General features: G+C 37.8%; 1 protein-coding gene across 3 annotated transcripts in view; it reads right to left on the reverse strand.

Annotated features, from left to right (window-relative positions):
* KHDRBS2 (KH RNA binding domain containing, signal transduction associated 2) overlaps nucleotides 1-20,983 on the reverse strand; it is a 551,264-nt gene that overhangs the window by 203,610 nt on the left and 326,671 nt on the right. For all 3 annotated transcript variants that reach the window (XR_011529819.1, XR_011529818.1, XM_008525631.2), the window contains exon 6: nucleotides 16,532-16,730. Coding sequence is in view for 1 of the 3 variants with exons in the window: in XM_008525631.2 (XP_008523853.2) it covers nucleotides 16,532-16,730 (199 nt within the window). In the remaining 2 variants the exon portion in view is untranslated. The remainder of the gene's footprint in view (nucleotides 1-16,531; nucleotides 16,731-20,983) is intronic.

Raw genomic sequence — 20,983 nt, forward strand, 5'->3', positions numbered from 1 at the left:
CTATTCTCAGATGTAGAAAAAAAATGCCAGAGAGGAAGACATTGTTTATTTATTTGTTTGTATACGTGGAGTATCCTAGAGCTGGAGTAGTTGACAAATAAATGACCACCTTGAAAGATTAGGTTTTGTAACCTGTTCCAATTTCTCACTTTATGGCCTTCGAACCATTACCTTGAAATTCAGTTGTTCCCTCTCTGCCTAACTGATTGCTGAAGTCTCTAAGTGGCCTTAATGTCAAATCTACGGTGCTAAATTTTATAACAAGATCAATTTCCACAACATTTTTACTGCCAAATACATTTTTTAAAGGACACATTAAATTTGAGTCTGTCTGAAGCACTTGTTTCCAGAAGAAAACAAGCAGCACCCTTATGTGAATATTTATCTGACAGCAGCTTACAATACCAGATTATTACAAATGGCAGGGACACAGCACGACCAGTGAGGTGACACAGGAGAATTTATCATCAGGAGTAGGTAGCTTTATAGAAGATTGGTATTACTGTACCTACATTCTCCTAAAAAAAAAAAATGAGGATCCAAGCTCATTCATCATTTAGCAAGACACTCACCTGCACAGTGTGCCTCTGCTACCCAGTCTTCAGAAGCTCTGCTGAAATGAGATTTTTTTTACTTTAACGTATTTAGCTGTTGGTGAGCAATTTGGCAGTGTGCTGTAGCAAACATGTATCTTCAAATTAAAAGGGCAGGAGGGGCTTGAAATGAATGTAATTCGACGCAAACTGCCATCTCTGAGGACTGATGGAGTAAATTCGATATGGTTCTATGTAATGTTTTATCCCTTCTCTTTGATATGGCAGCTCCTATAAGAAAAGACGTGGCCTCAGGGAATTCACACAAGCTGAAATTCCAGGGTCTTCTTTTTGTCACCATTGCAGAACTATGTTTCTTGTAAATTTTATTCTGATACCTGTCATGGGATAAATATAAAATACAGTGGATGCTGCACAGCAGGCCAGGAGGTAGCAAGCTACGGCCTATGGCCCAAATATGGCCCTGCCACCTGTTTTGGAAGTAAAGTTTTATTGGAACATAGTCACTAGCATTCATTTGCATATTGTGTATGGCTGCTTTTGTGCTACAATGGCCAAGTTGAGCGGTCTTGACAGAGACTATATCTCTTGCAAAGCCAAAAATGTTTACTGTCTGGCTGTCCACAGACAAAGTTTTCTGAACTCTGCATTGGACCACGAGTCTTGAATATTCTCTAGATGTCCTGGTTCTGGTCTGCCTGAAGGACCCAAAGGGACAGGAAGAAAGGTAGGGAGCCAGAAGCGATGGAAATACCTAGAAAATACATTGAGATAAAGACAATTCCACAATTCCTATAGAGTATCTTTTAAATGCTTTCCTGGGAGTGCAAATAGAAAATTCAATGGAGGATATATGAAAGAGAACCTTTTTAGTAATCAGAAAGTTCTGGCTTTACCCCCTCTGCCTTCCCTGCATTGCACGTGGGCCGTGTGCTTTTCCCCTTTGAGTCAGCCCCTGTTCAGCCCCTCAGGGTTCCAGCTCCCCCAGACCCACCCTACTCTCCTGAGGGGCTGCAAGAGGTCCTGCAAGCAGAGAAGTAACTTCTGACACATAAGAAAGTTTAAACTACTACACAAAACAAAACAAAAAACTTGTTCCTCACTATTATGCAACTGGAGCAAGGGCTAAAATTGCCTTTGACAGATGGGTGCCACCAAAAAAATTGTGTAAAAACTACTGTGTTATAGACATATTATGTTTAAAACATAGAAAGTGGTTCAAGTATTTGGCTGAAGAGAAATCTGTAGTCATTACATGACTATGTCATATTATTTTGCTTATAGTAAAAAAACGAATGCCATTGTTCGCTTCTAAATCTTCTTTTAATCTCATTTAAAAATGGTGGTTTTCATAAATAATGTTTAAAATGTTTCCTAACTGAAGCTTTTATCATGATGTAGAAAAACTGAAAAACAAGATTTATAGTAAAAAGAAGTATGATAAAGAAATAAAATTGAGGGTCTGGAGATGTTGGTCTAAGGGTACAAACTCCCACCCATAAGACAAATAAGTTCTGGGGACTTAAAGCACAGCATGATGATTATAATTAACAATAGTGTATTATATGTTTAAAAGTTAAGAGAGTAGATCTTAAATGTTATCATCACACACGTCAGAAAACCATAATTATTCGAGGGGATGGAGGTGTTAACTAACCTTATCGTGGTACTAATTGTTTTGCAACATATACATGCATCTAATCAACATAGTGAACATCATATACCTACATATATTATATATCATAAGTATCTCAATAAAGCTAGTAAAAGAGAAACTAATTCCATTTTTATAAATTTGTTAAAAAGACATGTTTTTTAGAATAAATGATTTTCAAGGTAGAAATAAATAATATTGAATAATATTCTATTTTTAGATTACCTAAAATGTTTTGCATAATGACCAGAATTCTGGAATTCGCTCCAGAGTTTGGTCTAATTAATTTACTATATCTTCCATAATGTTTCCCATTGTCCCTCTTTTCTCTTCCACTCCTATGGAAGATTTACATAAGCTTTCAATGGCACTTCTGCCTCTGGTGTCTACCTGCCGCAGTCGCTGCTGACACGCACAGCCACGTTAATCCTCAGGTCTCAGAAACGTTCAACCAGTTTCCACTAACAATCAACTGAATGATTACATTCTCTTCCAGGCTTTTTTGTCCACAGCTCCTTATTATGCTGCCCCAATTCATCTTTCAAGCCTCCCCACAAGTCCTTAGTTTTATTTGTTCATTAAAGACTGGTAGATTTACTAGGTGTTTCCTTTGACTATTTTACTCATTTCTTTTCTATTCATATCACTTGCAACTAACAGACCAGATGACATTTTTGCTAGTTACCCCAGAGATAGCAGGGCAGGGTGGATGGGAGCCAGACTGCTTGGTTTGAAATCCCAGGTCTGCTGCTTGTTACCTACCTGGATGATGTTGGCTCAGCAACTGGATCTCCCCCTGCATGTAAGTTTTCCTGCCTAAGCAAGTAATAGTACCTAACTCATAGAGGTACCAAGAGGATAACTAGAGTCCATGTGTGTAAAGCACATAGGCAAGCACCTGCCATGTGTGAAGTACTCTACCGTTGTAGCTTGGAGCCTGTGAGCACCGCCCTTGGACTCTTACTTGTGAACACCAGCCCTGCTGCTAATTGATTAGGTAACTTTGGGCATACCACTTACCCGCTTTAAGCCTCAGTTTCCTCTATTGCAAAATGGGAATAATATCAACATGATAAGGTTGTTGTAAAAATTAAATGTTGAAGGTAAAGAACTTTGCATAGTGTCTGGCTCATAATAAATACTTAATTGCATTAGTTGCTTCTATTATCAGTATCATTATTATTATTACCATTGTAGGGATTTTTTTTTTTTACTACTTTTAATATTCTAGACTTCAAAAGAACTTGAGTATGTGTCTAACTGCCCCAGTCTTTTCTACCTCAAGTACTATAAAGTTGAAGATTATTGGTTGCTTTTCCCCTAAATTTCTATATTTTCACTATATCAAATAGCATTAGAACTAATTAGTTCTTTGACTTTTCTGAGTGGAAGCAAAGCAAATAAAAATATTACAGATATGTTTAGATTAATGGGATTTCCAGCAGGTGTCACAACTACTTTATACTCAGTTATGAGGTACATCAGGAAAACATCAGCTTATGTAGAATAATGAAGTCTTGAGTCCACCCTCACAGTTTATACTTTGCCCTGAACCTGTGAGTTTTGTTCTTTTGTCCAGATGTGTTACCGGTTGCCCTTTTAAAGCCAGGAGCTTTGTCTGTTATGTCTTTATATCCAACAAGGTGTTAGTTTGTTTTTTGTTTTTTTTAAGATTTTATTTTTCCTTTTTCTCACAAAGCCCTCACGTTCATAGTTGTGTATTTTTAGTTGTGGATCCTTCTAGTTGTGGCATGTGGGATGCCACTTCAGCATGGCTTGACGAGCAGTGCCATGTCTGCGCCCAGGATTCAAACCAGTGAAACCCTGGGCTGCTGAAGCAGAGCGCACAAACTTAACCACTTGGCCACGGGACAACCCCAAGGTGTTAGTTTTGAAGACAAATCTCTCTGGCTCTGCTATCAGACAGGTGACTGATAGATTTTCTAATTCTTTCACTCCAAAATTCCTTAATGGAAAATCAAGGACTGTACCTCTCAACTTTTATTATTGTTGTGAGATTATGTATGTAAAAATCCTAACATATAACAGACACCTAATGAAGGTGGCCACCTTTTTTATGACTCATTGCATCTCTCTGTGGAAATCAGCATGATATAGAATGGACATTTGCTAAACGTTGAATTGAACTGAATCAAACAGCAGAATATATTTTAATATACTATGAATTATAAAGTTTCTGCTAACTGTATTGGCTGTATAAATTTAGGATTTTTCTCCCTTGCCTGTTTGTTTACTTTATTTTTATTCTTGGTCAAAATCTCATTTGAAAATGAAACACAGTTAACAGTAAGTAAGCTCATAAAACTAAAGTACTTATCTTCTTCTCATAATATTACATATGTAAAATTAAGAAGTTGGCATTCATTAGGCAACAGGGAGAGATTGATGCATTTAACAAAGGAGTGACATGATGAAGTTAGCGTTTTGGGAAAACCAATCTGAATTGAGCATTTGAAACAAAGCAAAGAAAGAACCAAAAGATGACTTTTAGATTTTCTGAGGTTTAACTGAACAGAAGACAAACCAGGAGAAATCCTAACTTGGGAGATGTTGAGAATGGTTTTGATGCATGGGTGTAGGAAGAGAAGTTTGAATGGAAAGGTCCAGAAATAATTGGAGACTCTCGAACAAATAAGTCAATAGGGAGAATCAAGTTTTGAGACAGTTTTGGAGATGACAGTTGAAAATGTGGAGTTATGATAGGAGCTTATAAGGAGCTTAGAGTAGGAAAAAAGGGAATATAGCTGGATTAAACTTGTTAGTTATGGAAGAAATTTTAATGGAGATTGCTTTTTCGGAGGAAGGGCATTTGGTAGATTTATTTTGGAATATTTGCTTCATAAGTTACATATGAAAACTATCATATCCTGTTGTCTAAATTTTAAAAGTATAGTTTCTTATGTAAAAGCAAATCTTAACCGAGATCTAGATATGAAGTGAAATATATTTTTGTTTCATTATATTTAGAGCTTTATGTGTATAACGCTGTTCTATAGTTTATTGCTTAAAATGCTTCAACTTATATTTGGCACGTAAAACAGAATAGACTCTTTTGCTAAAAATCTGGTTTCAAACACAGAAGTCAGTTCCTGCTTAATGAGTAAGTACTTTTTTACCTACTAAATCCCCAGAGATAACTCCTAAAACCTTTTCCTACCTCCAGAGGATGTTTGCTACGTTACAGTAAACTAGACTCCTGTCTTCACAACTGCAACTCCTTCCTGCTGAGGACAGTCCTGGGACTCAAGAGAGAACACGGGACAGGATATTCTTCCATGATTTCCTGTTTCCAAGAAGGAACGACTCTGATAAATAAAGGAAAACTAGCCCCTCCTTTTTGTTTATATTTTGCTCTTGCAAATATTTGGTGCTTTTTTTGCTGTGTCAGTAATTAAAAAATTGAATTAGAGAGGGAGGGTATATGTGTGTGTATGAACGTGTCTCTTCTAGAGGGCCTTCAGCTTTCTGATTAGGGAAGATAGGACAACAAGAGAAATTTGGGCCCCATAAACCTCAGTGCTAGAGCTGCTCAGGGTGAGGGCTCACACATTTTCATATGCCATCCTGTCAGCCTACTCCCTGTAAATTTTAGGAAAGCTTGAAACTCAGCTCAACGCGGATGCCAGATGCTGAGAAGACACATAAGCGAGTGTATCCGTGCCTTTTCCCCTCTCCTTGGAATATCTGTTAGAAAAAGCAGTGCAAGGAAAGTCAGGAAACCTATGACTGGCATTACCAGCTGTGTGACTTTAGTCCAGTCACTTCTTCTCTGAACCTTAATTTCTCCAACATTAAAATAAAGGAGTGTATTGGACAAAGATAAGACACTTTACCACATCCCAAATTGCATGACTATCTTTTGCATTCAGGAGACTCTACATAAATCAATGATGGAGTTAGGCAGGTGAGGTACATTAGATTATGTTCAACTCTCTACAGATGTGGGATTCATTGGGCGACCAGGAAAGAGACTGTGATGTTCAGCATGATGACAGGCAGAGTACTGGGAATTCTGAACTCACAGTGCCATCAACTCTAACTGTAACCCACAGAGGTTTTGGGGCAGTGTAACCATCTGGTTTGGACAACTGCCCCAATGGCTTGGCTAAGGAGTCTTCCTAATCTGTAAGCTTGGTTGACTTAATTTGCCCATTTGGGAGAATCGGTTACACTGTATTTCTAGTAGAATTTCACCAGTATGGAAGTGGTACAACAGTTAACAGCCAGAATAGCTCAGGCACCAACCAACGAGATCTGAAGTCTGACCAAGCAGAATGGACACCAACTGATGCTCTGTACTGTGCAGAGCAGCTGACTATATCAGCTGTGGATGCCAGTTTCTGTTTTGGCTGGATATTTTTTTTTCTGCAAAGGAATAAATTCTAGCTCTATTATTCAATAAAAAATATTGCAATATAAGTAACCACCAGAAATTACAACATGGGCTGAAATTATAGCAAAGGGCATTGACTTTTATTTTTCAGTAGTTATAGCTAGTACTGCTGTGTAGAGGGAGAACAGGAAGAATATTAAAGGCAAAATCTCTCGCATTCTCTGTGACACACAGTCCCTGTGATTCATATTATGTGAATTTGTTGTTTTAAATTTTTATTTAAACCAAGAATAGAAAAAAACAGGGAAGATTTTGAGCTTATTCATAGAGGTTGAAAAGAAGGAAAAGATCACCCGAAAGAACAAATTGCTCATCCTCCAGCATCCTAAGCCTCTATGTAGCACTCAAACCCATCGCATCTGCAGCTCTCCAACTCTGTTAATATCCATGACAGTGTAAAATAGAGGACAACTCACTTACATGGATGTGTAGAAGTCAGAGGTTCTGCAGATGAATTAATGTAAAGACATGAAGAAATTTGAAAAAATAAAAAGCCTACCAGTGGCAAATTCTCTACTTTTTTTCTAAGAAATGCAAAGCAGAAGGGTTAAAAGAGGGTCCTTTCGAGTCCCTCTTCTGCCAGATTGGTCCATAATATGGTTTCATATAAAGAGAAAGTACAGTTTCCATCTTTAATAATGAAGAGAAATTGTCTTAACACAAAAATTGGGATTATTAAAAGTTATTTCAAAGATCATCTGTAGTTTCCCGAGTAAAAGCCTTTGGCTCATAAAATATCACAGAAAATAACCACAAAGAATTGTGTCTGAATAAATGATTTAGAGGCCACTATTTTCCGCTGAATGGGGAATCCACAGCATGGACAAGGACTCAATGCTATTTTATCATTTCTATTTGACTTTCTCCAAAAACCATGGACAAGCTAACAAGTTAGGCAAGTTGTATTTAAGTTTTCTTTGTCAGAAAATTATAAGGGTGGTGTTTGCAAAACACGGAGAGCAGTGCTTTTCAACCAGCGAAAGAAAAAGTGAATTTTAGGATTATTAGATATGTTATGTCATCCTATACAGGGTCTCAATTTTTCAGGGGGCTACAACTGTCAAAATAATAATCAACTCTGAAGAAAAAAATGATATAAAAACTATTAATTTGTACCCAGCACAGCTTTTTAAGAATATACCTACAGAAATAAATTAAGGCTCAACTCACCTTCAGTATTAATCCTCAGGCCCTAAGTAAGAACCAAAGGCAGAAAATAATATAACCTAAAAATATACTTATAACGTTAAAAACGAAAGAATGGTAGTATTTGTTAAGGCTGAGGTGGCAATTTTTGGCATTTTTACTACCGTTTTCCTCCCCACATCTACAGCAGATGCTGCAAAAAGATCATGGCATTATTTTTCCCCAGTAGAGCCAAGAGGAAACTTTAAAATAGTTTATGACATAATATTTTCCATCAGCTAACACTCATCTGCAAAAGGTACAGAGAGTAAACCCACCTTCACCCTTGTAAGTGTTGCAAAAGACATTTGTCATGGTAATTACAAGGCACAGGTTCGGCTACAATCCTGAGTGTTGTGGCCAATAGAAGAATCTGCATCTGTTCTAAAATGACTTAAAAATCTAAGACATAATGCTAGAAGAAGGATGGTTGATTCCAGCTCCAGCAAATTCACACAATTTTTAAAGATGGAATCTTACATTATTTTGGGAAGTAATTTAATATTTAGTAGTGCTTAAATACCACTAACTTTCTATAGAGATTTGAACCACAGTAGTATCGATGTCCATCCTATAGTTTCAAAAGATATTTCATTACCCTCACATGTTTCGCTTATTTTAAATATTAGTTACATTTCAAAAAAACAAAATCCTACAATGTATTCTGATAAATTAGTTTCTACTAAGGGGAGACTAGAGCATGAAACTCAAGCAAGAATGTTTAATGGAATACAAATATCTGAACTAGAAGCTCTAATAAAAGTCTCCCTTCGTTGGGTGAAGGCTCTTGGCTATTACACAGAAAACCACCCCACCTTGCTCCCCTCGAAATGCATTATAGATCAGGCCCATAATCTTTCCTTCCACAAAAATGGCACAAGAATTGATTTCAATTATCATTTAATACTTATTTCCCTCTCCTGTCAAAAAATGTTCCATACACATGAAATTGAAGGTTGGCAGCCTGAACTCATTTATGGAACTTTTAAGGATTATTGATTTACCAGTGAATTTTCTAGTTCTCTCATTGTTACTGGAAGGATGCCTCAGAGTCTGAATTAGATGACAGGATGGGCTGGCATGCCGATAGGCTTAGTTAAGACTGATGGAAAGAAAAGCTACTCAAAAATTTGTCAAGATGAATTGTATGAATTAGGCTAACATGATTGATTATACATGGCCAAAATCTCTCATGTAGCATTGAACTGACATCTCTCTTGCTTTATTGTGTGCCAAATACCTCCTTGATGTCCAGGTATTAACTGCTGGAAAAAATATGAGGTAATTTAAAAATAAATGGGTCTATGTCTTTGAAAACCAGAAACTATTTTGTGTACCTGAGGGTTTTTTTGTTTTCATGCTACACTAACGTATAAGCTACAAGAGAGTGTTTCTTTAAGCATATATTTACGTTGTCAATATGTTTTTATAGTGTGATGTTCTGATGGACACTTCCGAAGTTACATGCCTTTATCTGCACTTTTAATTCTCTCTCACAACCTTTGTTAAAAGGACACCATCTCCACAAGGAACGGCATACTTACCAAAGCACCACATGATTATAGCCAAGCATAGCAAAACAGACTTTCAGAACTGGAAAGAAACTAAGGTGATACAGTGAGTTTTTTCCTTGAAGGATACCCCTCCCCACTCCTCCGGCCCTTCATACACATTTTCCTATAAATGTTGCCATTGTTTTCCTCTACAGGAGATCCAGAGTTTGTGGGTCCTGAAGATGATATGACTTCGAATTCTATCTTTAAGAAAAAGGTTACAAAATTGTGAATACAAATCAGGTGTAAAAGTGAATATTTATTTTGAATGACAAAAGCAATCATGACCAATTGCAAAATTTTAAAATCTGAAAATACAAAAACATCAAAAATCCAGAAAACAATATAGTATTTTTATTAAGTATTCTTGATACACCCCTATACTATTTTTTCCTACTTTTTGAGGGCATAATTTGTTATCACCATTATTACGACCAGTGATTTTATAATATTTTCTACAGAGAGGAGAGCAAATTCTGTTTTTTCCTCTAGCACAGTTGATAGGAAAAGTTTTGTTATTATCAGTAGTTTGGGAAAGTTTTCTTTAGTTTCATAATTCATCACTGGTTATGTCATAGGCTGTTAAGATTATTGTCAAATTTGGGGAAGCTTCTATCAAGTTACTTTCATAGCTGAGCTGAATGACATGGAAGACCATCACCAACCACATACTTCCAGCACCAGTGCCGGAGTTCATAATCAAACAGCAGTCAGACCTCCGTCGGCGAATACTTGTACAATGCCACTAGCTGAGATGGGAAGAGTATTCCTGCAATCATTTCTACAGCAGAATGTTAGCAATATGTAAATTATACAAATAAAAATATTCCACTACACTCAAACTACATGAATCTCCAACACAAACTCCACTTAGCATGATCTCACAAATAGCCTTGCCCAGTCTAACACCACCTGATCCAACGCGAGTGTGACAGGTGGGGAAGTGACCTCCACCCATTGTAGGTAAAATTCCTTACTTTTGCAACAAAGAGACATGACTCTATGAGCATGTTTAATGCTTCTCCCAGAGCCTCGGAAAGGAGCTTCATTAGTATCTATGTCAATCCTTCACTACCCACCCTTCCCACAGCCCTTGGTCCTGTCCCCCAACCCTCCCTATCTACAAACATATCTTTGAATCAGGCTTGATTGCATTCTCTTATTCTTCCCACACCTACTTGTCATCAAATCCCATTGCTTCCATCTTCAGCGTTCTCTTTGGCCTTGAACCTTTCAATCCCATCCTATGCTCACAGCCAAGGCCACATCTCAGCGAGCCTCACTATTGTTGATCCCCTAAATCTTCTCTCCTTTCTTCACTTTGTTCTCCAATCCACCCAAAACAACTGAGAACTATAAAATCTCCCAAAACCTTAGTTCCTCTTCTGCTCAAAAACCTCCAGGTGGCATTTTATCACAATCAGTGAAGTTATAAGCTCAGCCTTTGGGATCATCTGCTATCCCATATTATCCCCACTGCTCTCTTAAGTGAACTCTGTTTCCCCAAATAGTTCTCCTGGATTCTTCAGATTTGCTATGAAAGCTCCCTCTTCTTGCCTTCCCTCTTATCATCTCTTCTGCGTGGAGCTTCCTCCCTCTTCTCGCTATTTCTTGAAGTTGTTCTTAGTCATCTTGGTCTGCTCTTGTTTTGCTCAGCCTCTTAGAGACTTTCTAAAACACCCACAGCCATAATGGAATTCCTTTTACTCATGCAGATATAGTTTCTATTTGACACTTAATATATGCTCTGTCGTAACGTCATTCACTTAATATTTATATAAAATATGTATGAGTGTGCATATATATAACGTCTTTCCAACAATATCATAAGTAGGTTCAATTCAATTGCTATTACCAAGCACTTTACTTAGAACTGCAAAGATAAACTTAAGAAACACCCAAGTTTTCTTTTAGTTCTGCTTGTAGGACGTTAAATCTTGTAAGTGGGAGAAGATAAGAGCAAAAATTACTTCTAATAGAGGGTAGAGAAGACAAGAGCCCTATATAGCAATTACAGTACTGTAGGTTAATTGTTCAACTCTTCGTCTCTCTTGCTAGATGGCATGGTTTTGAGAGTAGAGCAGTGTCTCTTTAACCACAGATTTTATATTTCCAGCACCTACTTTCTGGAGCTATTGAGGTCTCTGTTGTGAGAGGTGTTCAGGCAGGCGCTGGGAGATGTCCTAAATATTGCTAAGGGAAGTCAAACACTGACTTGTAGTCTGGGTGGCAGGTACAACATATAATAATCTGTATATATGTGTGTGAGTTCTCTGTGAGACAAATGCTATGTAGGATATTTTATGGTGACAAACAGAGAGGCTTTGGAGACAGAAAACTGGGTGCAGGTCTCGATTCCTAGCTTCAGTGTACTCATCTACTAAAACACGTCATCAATAACTGGTTGGTGGTGTTATCATGAGACTAGGTGAAGTAATATCCAGTGACTGGAACCTGGTAGGTATTCAAAAGTTTAAGTTCAATCTCTTTTAATGTATTATCCACTGACAGAGCTGATCAGCTTCATATTTTGTTGTGTGGGAGGTTTTTAAAATCTACTTTTCAATTCCCCAAACCTACTTCAATCATGATGATGGATCTGTAAAATGTACATGTATTCTCTTAGCAGAAGGTCAGTGAAAAGAAGCTTTAAAATATTTAAAGTCTGGATTAAGATGTGGAACAATTAAACTAAAATTCACATTTTTTTTAAGACTCTGCTAACACTAATGATGGTTTTAAACAGCAATCTCATTTACAGTAAGCTGTTTCTTGTCAGGCAAGCAGCGAGGAGTGAATTTGATTACCTATATACATTCTCTGTGGTCAGAAACTTAATGCTGAGACTCAGCAGGGGAGAAAGACAAGTCTGAAGAGCGAATTGGCTTGGAGTGTCCTTTGTAATAAAGGGAACCTTTTCCAAGAAATTTTATCTGAAAGTTAAGAACTCCTCTGAGAGTTTTGCCATCAACTCAGCCTGGTGCTATTATTTTGTTACTGAGACACTTAAACTTCTGTTTTTCTTATCCCTTACGGAAGAATCAATAGTTTAAAATTAGAGCAGAGGGTAGCGGCTCTTGAGTGTTAATCTGAGTTTGGTATTGAGACTTCAAAGATGCTGTCAGCAGCTTCTCAGCCATGTATTAAACTTTTTATGGACTCACTGGATTGCTTTTAGGAAAAAAAGTTAAAATATGCCATAGGACAGGTTTTAATAAAATATGACACAAAAGAGTTTTTTAAAAACAGTATCTACTTTTTCCCGTAATCAGCAGTATGTTATTGTAGATATATTTTGAGATATGTGCCAAGTTCCTAATATTTTCTCCATCTCTGGAAATGAGTGTCTCCCCATATTATCCTAGGGGTTGGGTCCCTAGTAACCATATTTATACTGTGTGAACTTCACTCCTACACTCCTCTCACCACTGGTGGCTGATGAGTGGTAGATCTCACACCGGGTTTTCAGAAACCTGCCCTGTAGGCATAGCTGACTGACTGGTGTTAGACACCTGACAACTTGGATGAGCATGATTCTCCCACCTGGGGATCCAGCTTAGGACTCAGAGCCAGACAGCCAGTCAGCATCGGTAGGTGATGAGAACTGGACATGTAAACGTGGCAGCCCTAGGATGGACATATTTTACCAAGATCTGATGGCATTCCTATTACTGGACATCATGACTCTATATTCAAACAACAACCCTCCCCCCAAGTTTGTTTGTTTACTTATTTATTTATTACTAAAAGAAGATAAAATTGCTTCTGCTATTTGTAATCAATGATGCCCAGTTAATTCACCAAACGTAGGTAAATGTCTATGACTTCCACGGGTTCATAGCTTATTCCAGGCAGAAATTAAAGAATATCATACATGATGGAATTTTCTATAATAGTTACTTTTTGTTGAGTGCCTATAATGTTCTAGGTACTTATGCACGTTTATAAGTGCCTATGAATATTTATTTCTAGTATTCAGGGCAGTCTTGTGAAGCTGAATTGATTACTCCATTATACAGAAGGGAAATCCAAGCCTCAGAATGTTTATAAGTTACCAGCTGGTGACAAACCTAGAATTCATACCTCGGGATGCTGCTGTGTGTTTCAAAAGTCAGGTCCTGCCCACCCAGAAACGCAACAGAGGTTCCTAAAGGCCAGACACCTTTAATGGGATCTCGGGCTAAATTTCCAACTCCCCCTGTGGTACACCTCCTTTCAATAAACGATGCTTCGATTTAACCCAGTTGTTCAGTTCAAGGATCAGTTTACCCTTCACGTCACAAAAGTCACACAAATTATCTTTTACTCCTTTTTCTTTTTCACCCATCTTACATCTATTCCGTCAAATCATTTTCAGAGAACACTCAGAGTCTGATCTCCTCTCAGCCCCTCCAAGCCATCGTTTTGTCAGTGGAAAATATTGCAATGAGTTACTCACCGGTCTCCCTGTTTCCACTCTGGTGGCCACCCCCTTCCCATATTCTGTTCTCAGTGATGTATGCAGAATAAATCTTTTAAAACATAAATCTGATCACGTCACTTTCCTGCTCGAAACTTTCCAATAGCAGCAGGAATTGGCCTGTCCATCCCTGGACCTTATCTACGCCCTCCCCTCACACAGGCTGCTCCAGCTTCCGTGTCCTCCTGCTGATCCCCAAGCATTTCAAGCAGGTTCTGTTTCAGGGCATTTATGCTTGCTGTTTCCTTCAGCTGGGATGCTCTTTGCAGAGGCAGTCCATTGGCCTGGACCCTCACTTAATTTAGGCGCTTGCTGAAGTCTCCACTTTAGAGAGAACTTCCCTGACTGCCCTTTTTTGTTTCTGGGAAAGAGTCACCCTGTGCTAACACCTGTTGCCAATCTTCTTCTTCTTCTTTGTTTCCCCCTTCCCAAAGCCCCAGTATATAGTTGTATATCCTAGTTATAAGTCCTTCTAGTTCTTCTATGTGAGCGCCATCACAGCATGGCTACTGACAGATGGGTGGTGTGGTTCCGCGACTGGGAACCTGACCTGGGCCAATGAAGTGGAGCACACCGGACTTGAACCACTAAGCCGTCAGGGCTGCTCCCTAACTGCCCATTTTAAAGCAGTGCCCTCCGCCCGTCTCTCTCCAGAGCACTTAGCTCCATCTGGCATTACTTTATTCATTTACTGATATATGCTTGTTTTCTGTCTCCTCCCATTAAAATGTCAGCTTTAGGAAAGCAGGTATTTGGTCTGTCCTGTTCACAGCTATGTCTCCAGAACCTTCACAACAGTGCCTGAAATAATATGGAGGCTCAGTAAATGACTGAGTGAATGAATCAAAGGGATTTGACAAAATCTAGGTAAAAGATTCAGATTACATGGCTTTAAGTATTTTCTTTTACTCATTCTAGGAAGTACTTCCCCTCCTGGATTTCCCACTCAGGATATAACCCTTCTCACCCATGTTCCTATAAATTCTTTAGACTTTTGCCTCTGACTCTTACTTGCCTGGTACTCCAGGAATTTCTTCATTGTAAATCGGAGTGCATGTGAAAGGCTGCACTGTTTTCGCTGCTACATGAAAGGCTATGATGTTCCGCCAACCTTGCTCTCTTTTATCAGTGTGCTAGATGCCCTGAAAATTCTTTGATTAATAACAATCTTGACCACTATTATGCGAAAAGTTTTTCTCTCTCTTTTAATTTTTGAAATAAGATTTGACTCTTTACACCCCTGTCTGGAAGACAAAAACACCATAGTGGCAAGGTATACAAAGATAGCAGAGCTAAAAGATTCCTCAGAGATAAAAAAGAATGATCCCATCATCCGTGTTGGGGATTTTTAACTCATTCATTGAACAAGTACTTATTTTTTACATACTATGTCTCCGGAAGAGATGGCAGAAACAGGACTAGGCTCTGTGTTTCCTGACGTGTGGGCTTGTTTACAGGGTAGAATATGTTTTCTGCTTCTGATTTCTCAATTTTCAGATGCTGAAGATTTTAAATATTGGTACTTAATGTATAATAGATACTTTAGATGAACACATTTCATCTTTTCCAGTAGAAAAGGATTTCCAAAAATTTTTCTTTACCCTTGCAGATATTAGTCAATGTTTCACATTTAAGGAGCAACATTATTCCTAAAAGCTAACATACTCTAAGCATTATTACATTCTTAATGACACCTTACCGACTATGTTCACTTTATTTTAGGATCAAGTTTTGCTTGGTTATTAACCAGTCCATAAAACATTTCTGTTTTGAGTGCCCAGCATGTGACAGTAACTGTCCTTGAAGAGTTTATATTTAATTAGTAATCATTCACAGAGGATGTTTAAGAGGACAGCATGTCTGTGGGTGGTTGAAGGAAACAAACACCTGGATCTGGGGATGAGCATGCTGAGGAGGTTAAAGGCAAAATGAACCTCTTCCTAGGACAATGATCCGGCTGGCATCAGTTCAGTTTAACATTTACAGCGACTTACTATGGTTACACAAATGAATAGGAAACTGTCCCTTTTCACAATTTTTGTAATATAGTAGAAGAAATGGATACAGGGACTAGCATACATGTGACTAGTGGACTAAAGACGTAGACGAAAGGTCAAAGGGTGTATCAAGCGATACAGTGATGGGAAAGGAGGGCAATGCTTAGAGACACTGAATTTCTTCTGTTCATTCTATATTTGTTTGAGTTCTTCATACCTGCCAATTTCAGACCTTTCATACAGTGAAAGAGAGAGTAACGATGTTTAAGTGAAAGACCAGCCACACTGTCTTACATTATTACCAAAGTTTATAATACAATCACATTATATTTAAGTATTTCCGAGTGAGTTTTATGCTAATCTTTATCACGTCGCAGAAGAATCTTGTAAACATATGATGATGCACATTATCCTCATAATTATTTCCATTTTGAAATTGACCATGTCTTCTAAAGGTAAGAAAACCTCAGGACAGTTTGATTCTTAAAATGCAAGCTCTGTAACTGGTACTAACAACAATGATGGCACCTGTAAAATGAAAGCTTTTCCAAAATGCTCTCATTTAAATGTACTGCTTAAACTCTGTTGCAAATGACATTTGTTTTCTGCAATGAACATCATCTGCTATGTTCATGGTATATGAACGTATTTGAGGCTTAGCTTGTTATTCAGTCCGTTTAGTCTTCCTAACAATGGATTTCTTGAGGGTACTTACATATTCCTCATAAGTCTCGTGGGCTGGAGGAGGGGGTGCCCTGTATCCTGGCACTGTTGGTGCCCCCCTGGCTCGTGGGGTAGGGACACCTCTTGCTACAGGGGGCACTGGAAGAGCTCCACGGGTCACAGTGGTCCCTCGAGGGGTGAGCACACCTCGTCCAGGTGGCGGGGGAGGAGGAATGGCACCCCCACGGCCCCTAGGACAAACAGGTCATGTACAAATCAGAGACAAGCAATGAGAGAAAGAGACTAAAACAGATAAAACTCCCAAACTATAGCCTCCATATCATGGGGAAAAAAAGCAGTGATCTCTGCATGCATGTATGTGTAAGTGTGTGTATGAGACAGTAGGTGTGTGTGTTTGTGAATGTGTGTGTGAGACAGTATGTGTGTGTGTGTGTTTAACTGAGATTCTTTAGGATGTAAAGCAATTTGACTTCCATAGAATAAATTTTGTAAATACTGGTTTTGAATTAGTTATCATGAAAACCATGTAAAATAGTGTCATATATTCTTTCATAAAACACAAAAACAAAACTAAACCAAGCAAACAAACAAAAACCAACTCCCTCTCGTTTTATTCCAAATTTTCCAAGAAGACCCAAATTAGAGCATCGTCTAATATACGAGTCACTGGACCATCTATGAAAGTGAGCTGCTAAAGGTCTGTCTCCTCCCTGCAGGAGGTTATTGACATTGATATGCAATGCTGTCATCTACAAAAAAAAAAAAAAGATCTGCCTGCACTTCAATACTTTAATAAAATGAGGAACTCTAACCACGGTGATATCATTGTGTTTATTATAGTAGCTTAAGCTTGAGGTCACTTGAAATCACAACTCATTGTCATTGATTTAGCATCATGCATGTAACCCCCCGAACCGGTACCGTCTCTGATATAATTTATTTTCCTGTGGTAACTATGGTGCTAGTGAAAGACATTAGGATTCTGCAAAAAAGGACAGACTGAATACTCGGTACTACAGTGCTTGACACAAAAGCAACTTGTACTAAAAGCCTAAGATCAAATGGGTGCAGCCAACTTTTATGGTATTCGGAGGTCTCTGGAAAGGTTGAGTGTTTGTCTGAAGTCTTTGGGCAAAAGCATGGTTATTTCATTTTTTATGATGTCTGAAAGGCTGGCCTCCAGAAAGCACTGCTTTGAGCAGGAACACTAAAGCTTTGGGGAAAATGATGATCACTGGGATGTCAACAGTCCCACAGTTTGGCTGTGCCCACAGGTGGGGATGTCTGTGACGCTTTCTGTGTGAATAGCAGTCGGCTGGCTCTTTCTTGCTTGTGGAGAACGAGGTTGTATGAGTGAACAGTAAGAATGCTGGTAAAGCTTTTAACAGTTTTAAATAGATTACAGCGCTGATGAATAGAGAAATTATCAGAGAACTTATTGTGAGGCTAATGTAAAGAGGACCCTCTCCTGGATTGAGGAAAGGTGAAATACAAAAGAGCCAGAAGGCCCAGTGCCGCTTCAAGCACAACATAGCCGAGAATACAATATTCTTTATTATCATGATAATATAAAAACACATGTATAAAAAAGGATGGGACGACCAATTTTACCTTCCCTGGGCCTCTAAGCACCTATCTGTTTCCCAGTAAGGAGAGTGAGCGTAAGTCCCGGTTTGCCCAGAATAGTTCTGATTTACAACTGCTGTCCCAGCCGCCTGTTCAGTTTGGCATTTTAACACTCTCAGAAGTGTCCACGTGTGGATAGTAAGTTATATGTCACCCTACTTTAAACTATATCTGCATGTCCTGGCTATACCACTGAATAATCACAGGTAAGGATTATAACTCTCTGGGTCTGAAGGGAATGTTTCCGTAATGGGGTAAAATCAGATTTCTGAATCTGTAACAATTCTTCCTGCTTTTAAATTATGTGATGCTCACATGAAATCTAATTTCTCATTCCATCCCTTCATCAACTGTCTGCCAGACACAGCCCCAGAAAACCTGCCTCCTGTCTGTCTGTCTGTCTCATTGCTCTAATTCTTCCCTATCACTCACAGGGATGAATGAGTAGTCTTTCCCAGAAACAAATATAATTACGACCTCTTTAACAAACTCCATTAGTGCTATGTATTAGTCCTCATTGTAGTAAACAAAAGCCTTCAAAATCTGCCGCTAACATTTTATTTTCCACTGTTTGCTCTCACTCCACATGTAGTGGTGATGTGTTAGAGATGTCACACATCTCACTTCTTCAATCATGTAATATACATTATTATAATGTAAGATGTAATGCTTTGTTCTCTGGTATGCATTTTTATTGGAAGATTAGATAGTTTTCATAGATATGTTTAATGAAATGTAAATTCCTTTAATTAAATACATTTTCAACAAATTATTATAGAAGTTTTAAAATATCCCAGGCATAATTCCTTTTGAATATAAGTAACTGAATAGTCATAATTTCGTAAGAATTCACAAATTAGCATCAATTAGCTCATGTTTTCAAGAGCTTTCTGATCAATATGATTTTCTGTTGTGTGAAGTTTTTTCCTTATTCCTTTTTTTTTTTCTTTGCTGAGGAAGACAAGCCCTGAGCTAACATCTGTTGCCAATCTTCCTCTATTTTATATGTGGGTCACCACCACAGCATGGCTGATGGGTGGTGTAGGTCTGTGCCCAGGATCTGAACGTGTGCACTCAGGCCACTGAAGTGGTGTGTGCCAAACTTAACCACTAGGCCATGGGACTGGCCCCTCCTTATTCCTTTTTAACTGCAGATACATTTCATCATGTGGTTTGAAATAGAAGACAACAGAGTTCTGTTCCATTTACTTTCATTAATGTTAATATATTGATGGTATCAATATAGCATTGGAAGTGAAGTTTAAGTTCCAATATTAATTTTCTTGTCTTTTTAATATGCAGTATCAGATCAGTATGATTTATGGGATATTAAAAATCAAGGGCTTTCAATGAAATTTTTCTTCTAAGATAGTGAAAACCCCAGATCACAATGCACTATTCTTTACTAGATCATTAAAGAGATTACTATTTTAGAATAAAATATTTACTAAATTGAAATCCTATATGGTCCACTCAAATATGGCAAATGTAGTGTTACACTGAGGAACATCAACACCAAAACAAAATCTATTAATACGATGATTTTATAATCTTGAAAGCAGGTTAGTGCAGTATTTTTAAAAAATGGTTCCAATTTCAAGGACTATGGAATACAAACAAGCTGTCTCCTCTGTAGACATGCTAAATATATACTTAGGTTACATCACATAAACTGACAAAAGTGGCATTTTTTTGAACTATAAAAGTGATAATTTCATGATTCAAACCATACGATTTCATCAATTTAAGATTACCCGCAATGATGTCGTTTCACAACCCATCATGAAATTAGAAATGTACAAGGTTTTATAAAAGGCTGATTCCATAAAAAAGTATGACCACAAAATAAAGTTATGTCACATTAATTTTTAGCAATAAATAAATGTTCCTGGATAGCACTAGAAAGCTATGTTTTTTATTTTTTTAAGATAAAAATGTAAAAAATAAGCTCTAGAACATTTTCAGAAGCTTTTCCTTTAATCAAATGTAATTTCCAGAATTGGCATGTTTTACCTTTAGACCTTTATTGCCCGGGTTATACATTCATCATTCTTAACTTTTTTTTTTTCTGATAAGTGTGAAATCGAGATGTTTATGATTTAAATATTAAAACAGCTGTCTTTTGACAGTGATGGTTAAAAATATTTGGGGCATAATTTAATAAATAAATTGAACCAGCAAAGTGTCTTAGAATCTCTTAAGATGATTTCTCTGCAACGTAAGAAATAATATTCTAGATTGATGTCCTTTAGAGAGTTGAAGGCCAACTACAAGAGGGTGAAGGCAATGACTGAATCACATTGTGTGTGTGTGAAGGCTATGAGTACTTTCTGCTTTAATTCTTGTCAAAGCAAGGCTTCCTGTTGAAAGCTTGACAAATTCAGAATTCTACAAAGCAAATCCCAATGCAGAAAGATTCCAATTTCTTTGCAAAGTGACCGACGTCAAATAAAATTCTCTGATGACCAAGGACATTGCAAAGTCAAATGTAACTGAACTTAAATACTCTTAGCATAGGCCATGCAAGAATTGTGCTTCTGGCTTTCTGGACTGGTGGTATATATATATTATCTACCTATCTATCTAAATATCTTCTATCTATCTATCTATCTTTCTGTCATCATCACCTATCTCTCTACCTATCTGGCAAGACTACTTCAATTCAAGGGCCACTTAAGACACAAACAAAATTTGTAACTTTCTTCGTGTGCAAGGCCATCCTGGTTCAACAAGGCAAATGACTGTATCATCTGATGTCCTAATCATGGGGACAGGCACAAGAGTAGGAAGTCTCAGGTGTGCTCTTATTTTCTTAGGATAGTCATTAAGAGCTCAAACCATGAATTCTGGAGTCAGA

Source organism: Equus przewalskii, chromosome 19 (assembly GCF_037783145.1).
Source record: "Equus przewalskii isolate Varuska chromosome 19, EquPr2, whole genome shotgun sequence".
NCBI lineage: Eukaryota > Metazoa > Chordata > Mammalia > Perissodactyla > Equidae > Equus > Equus przewalskii.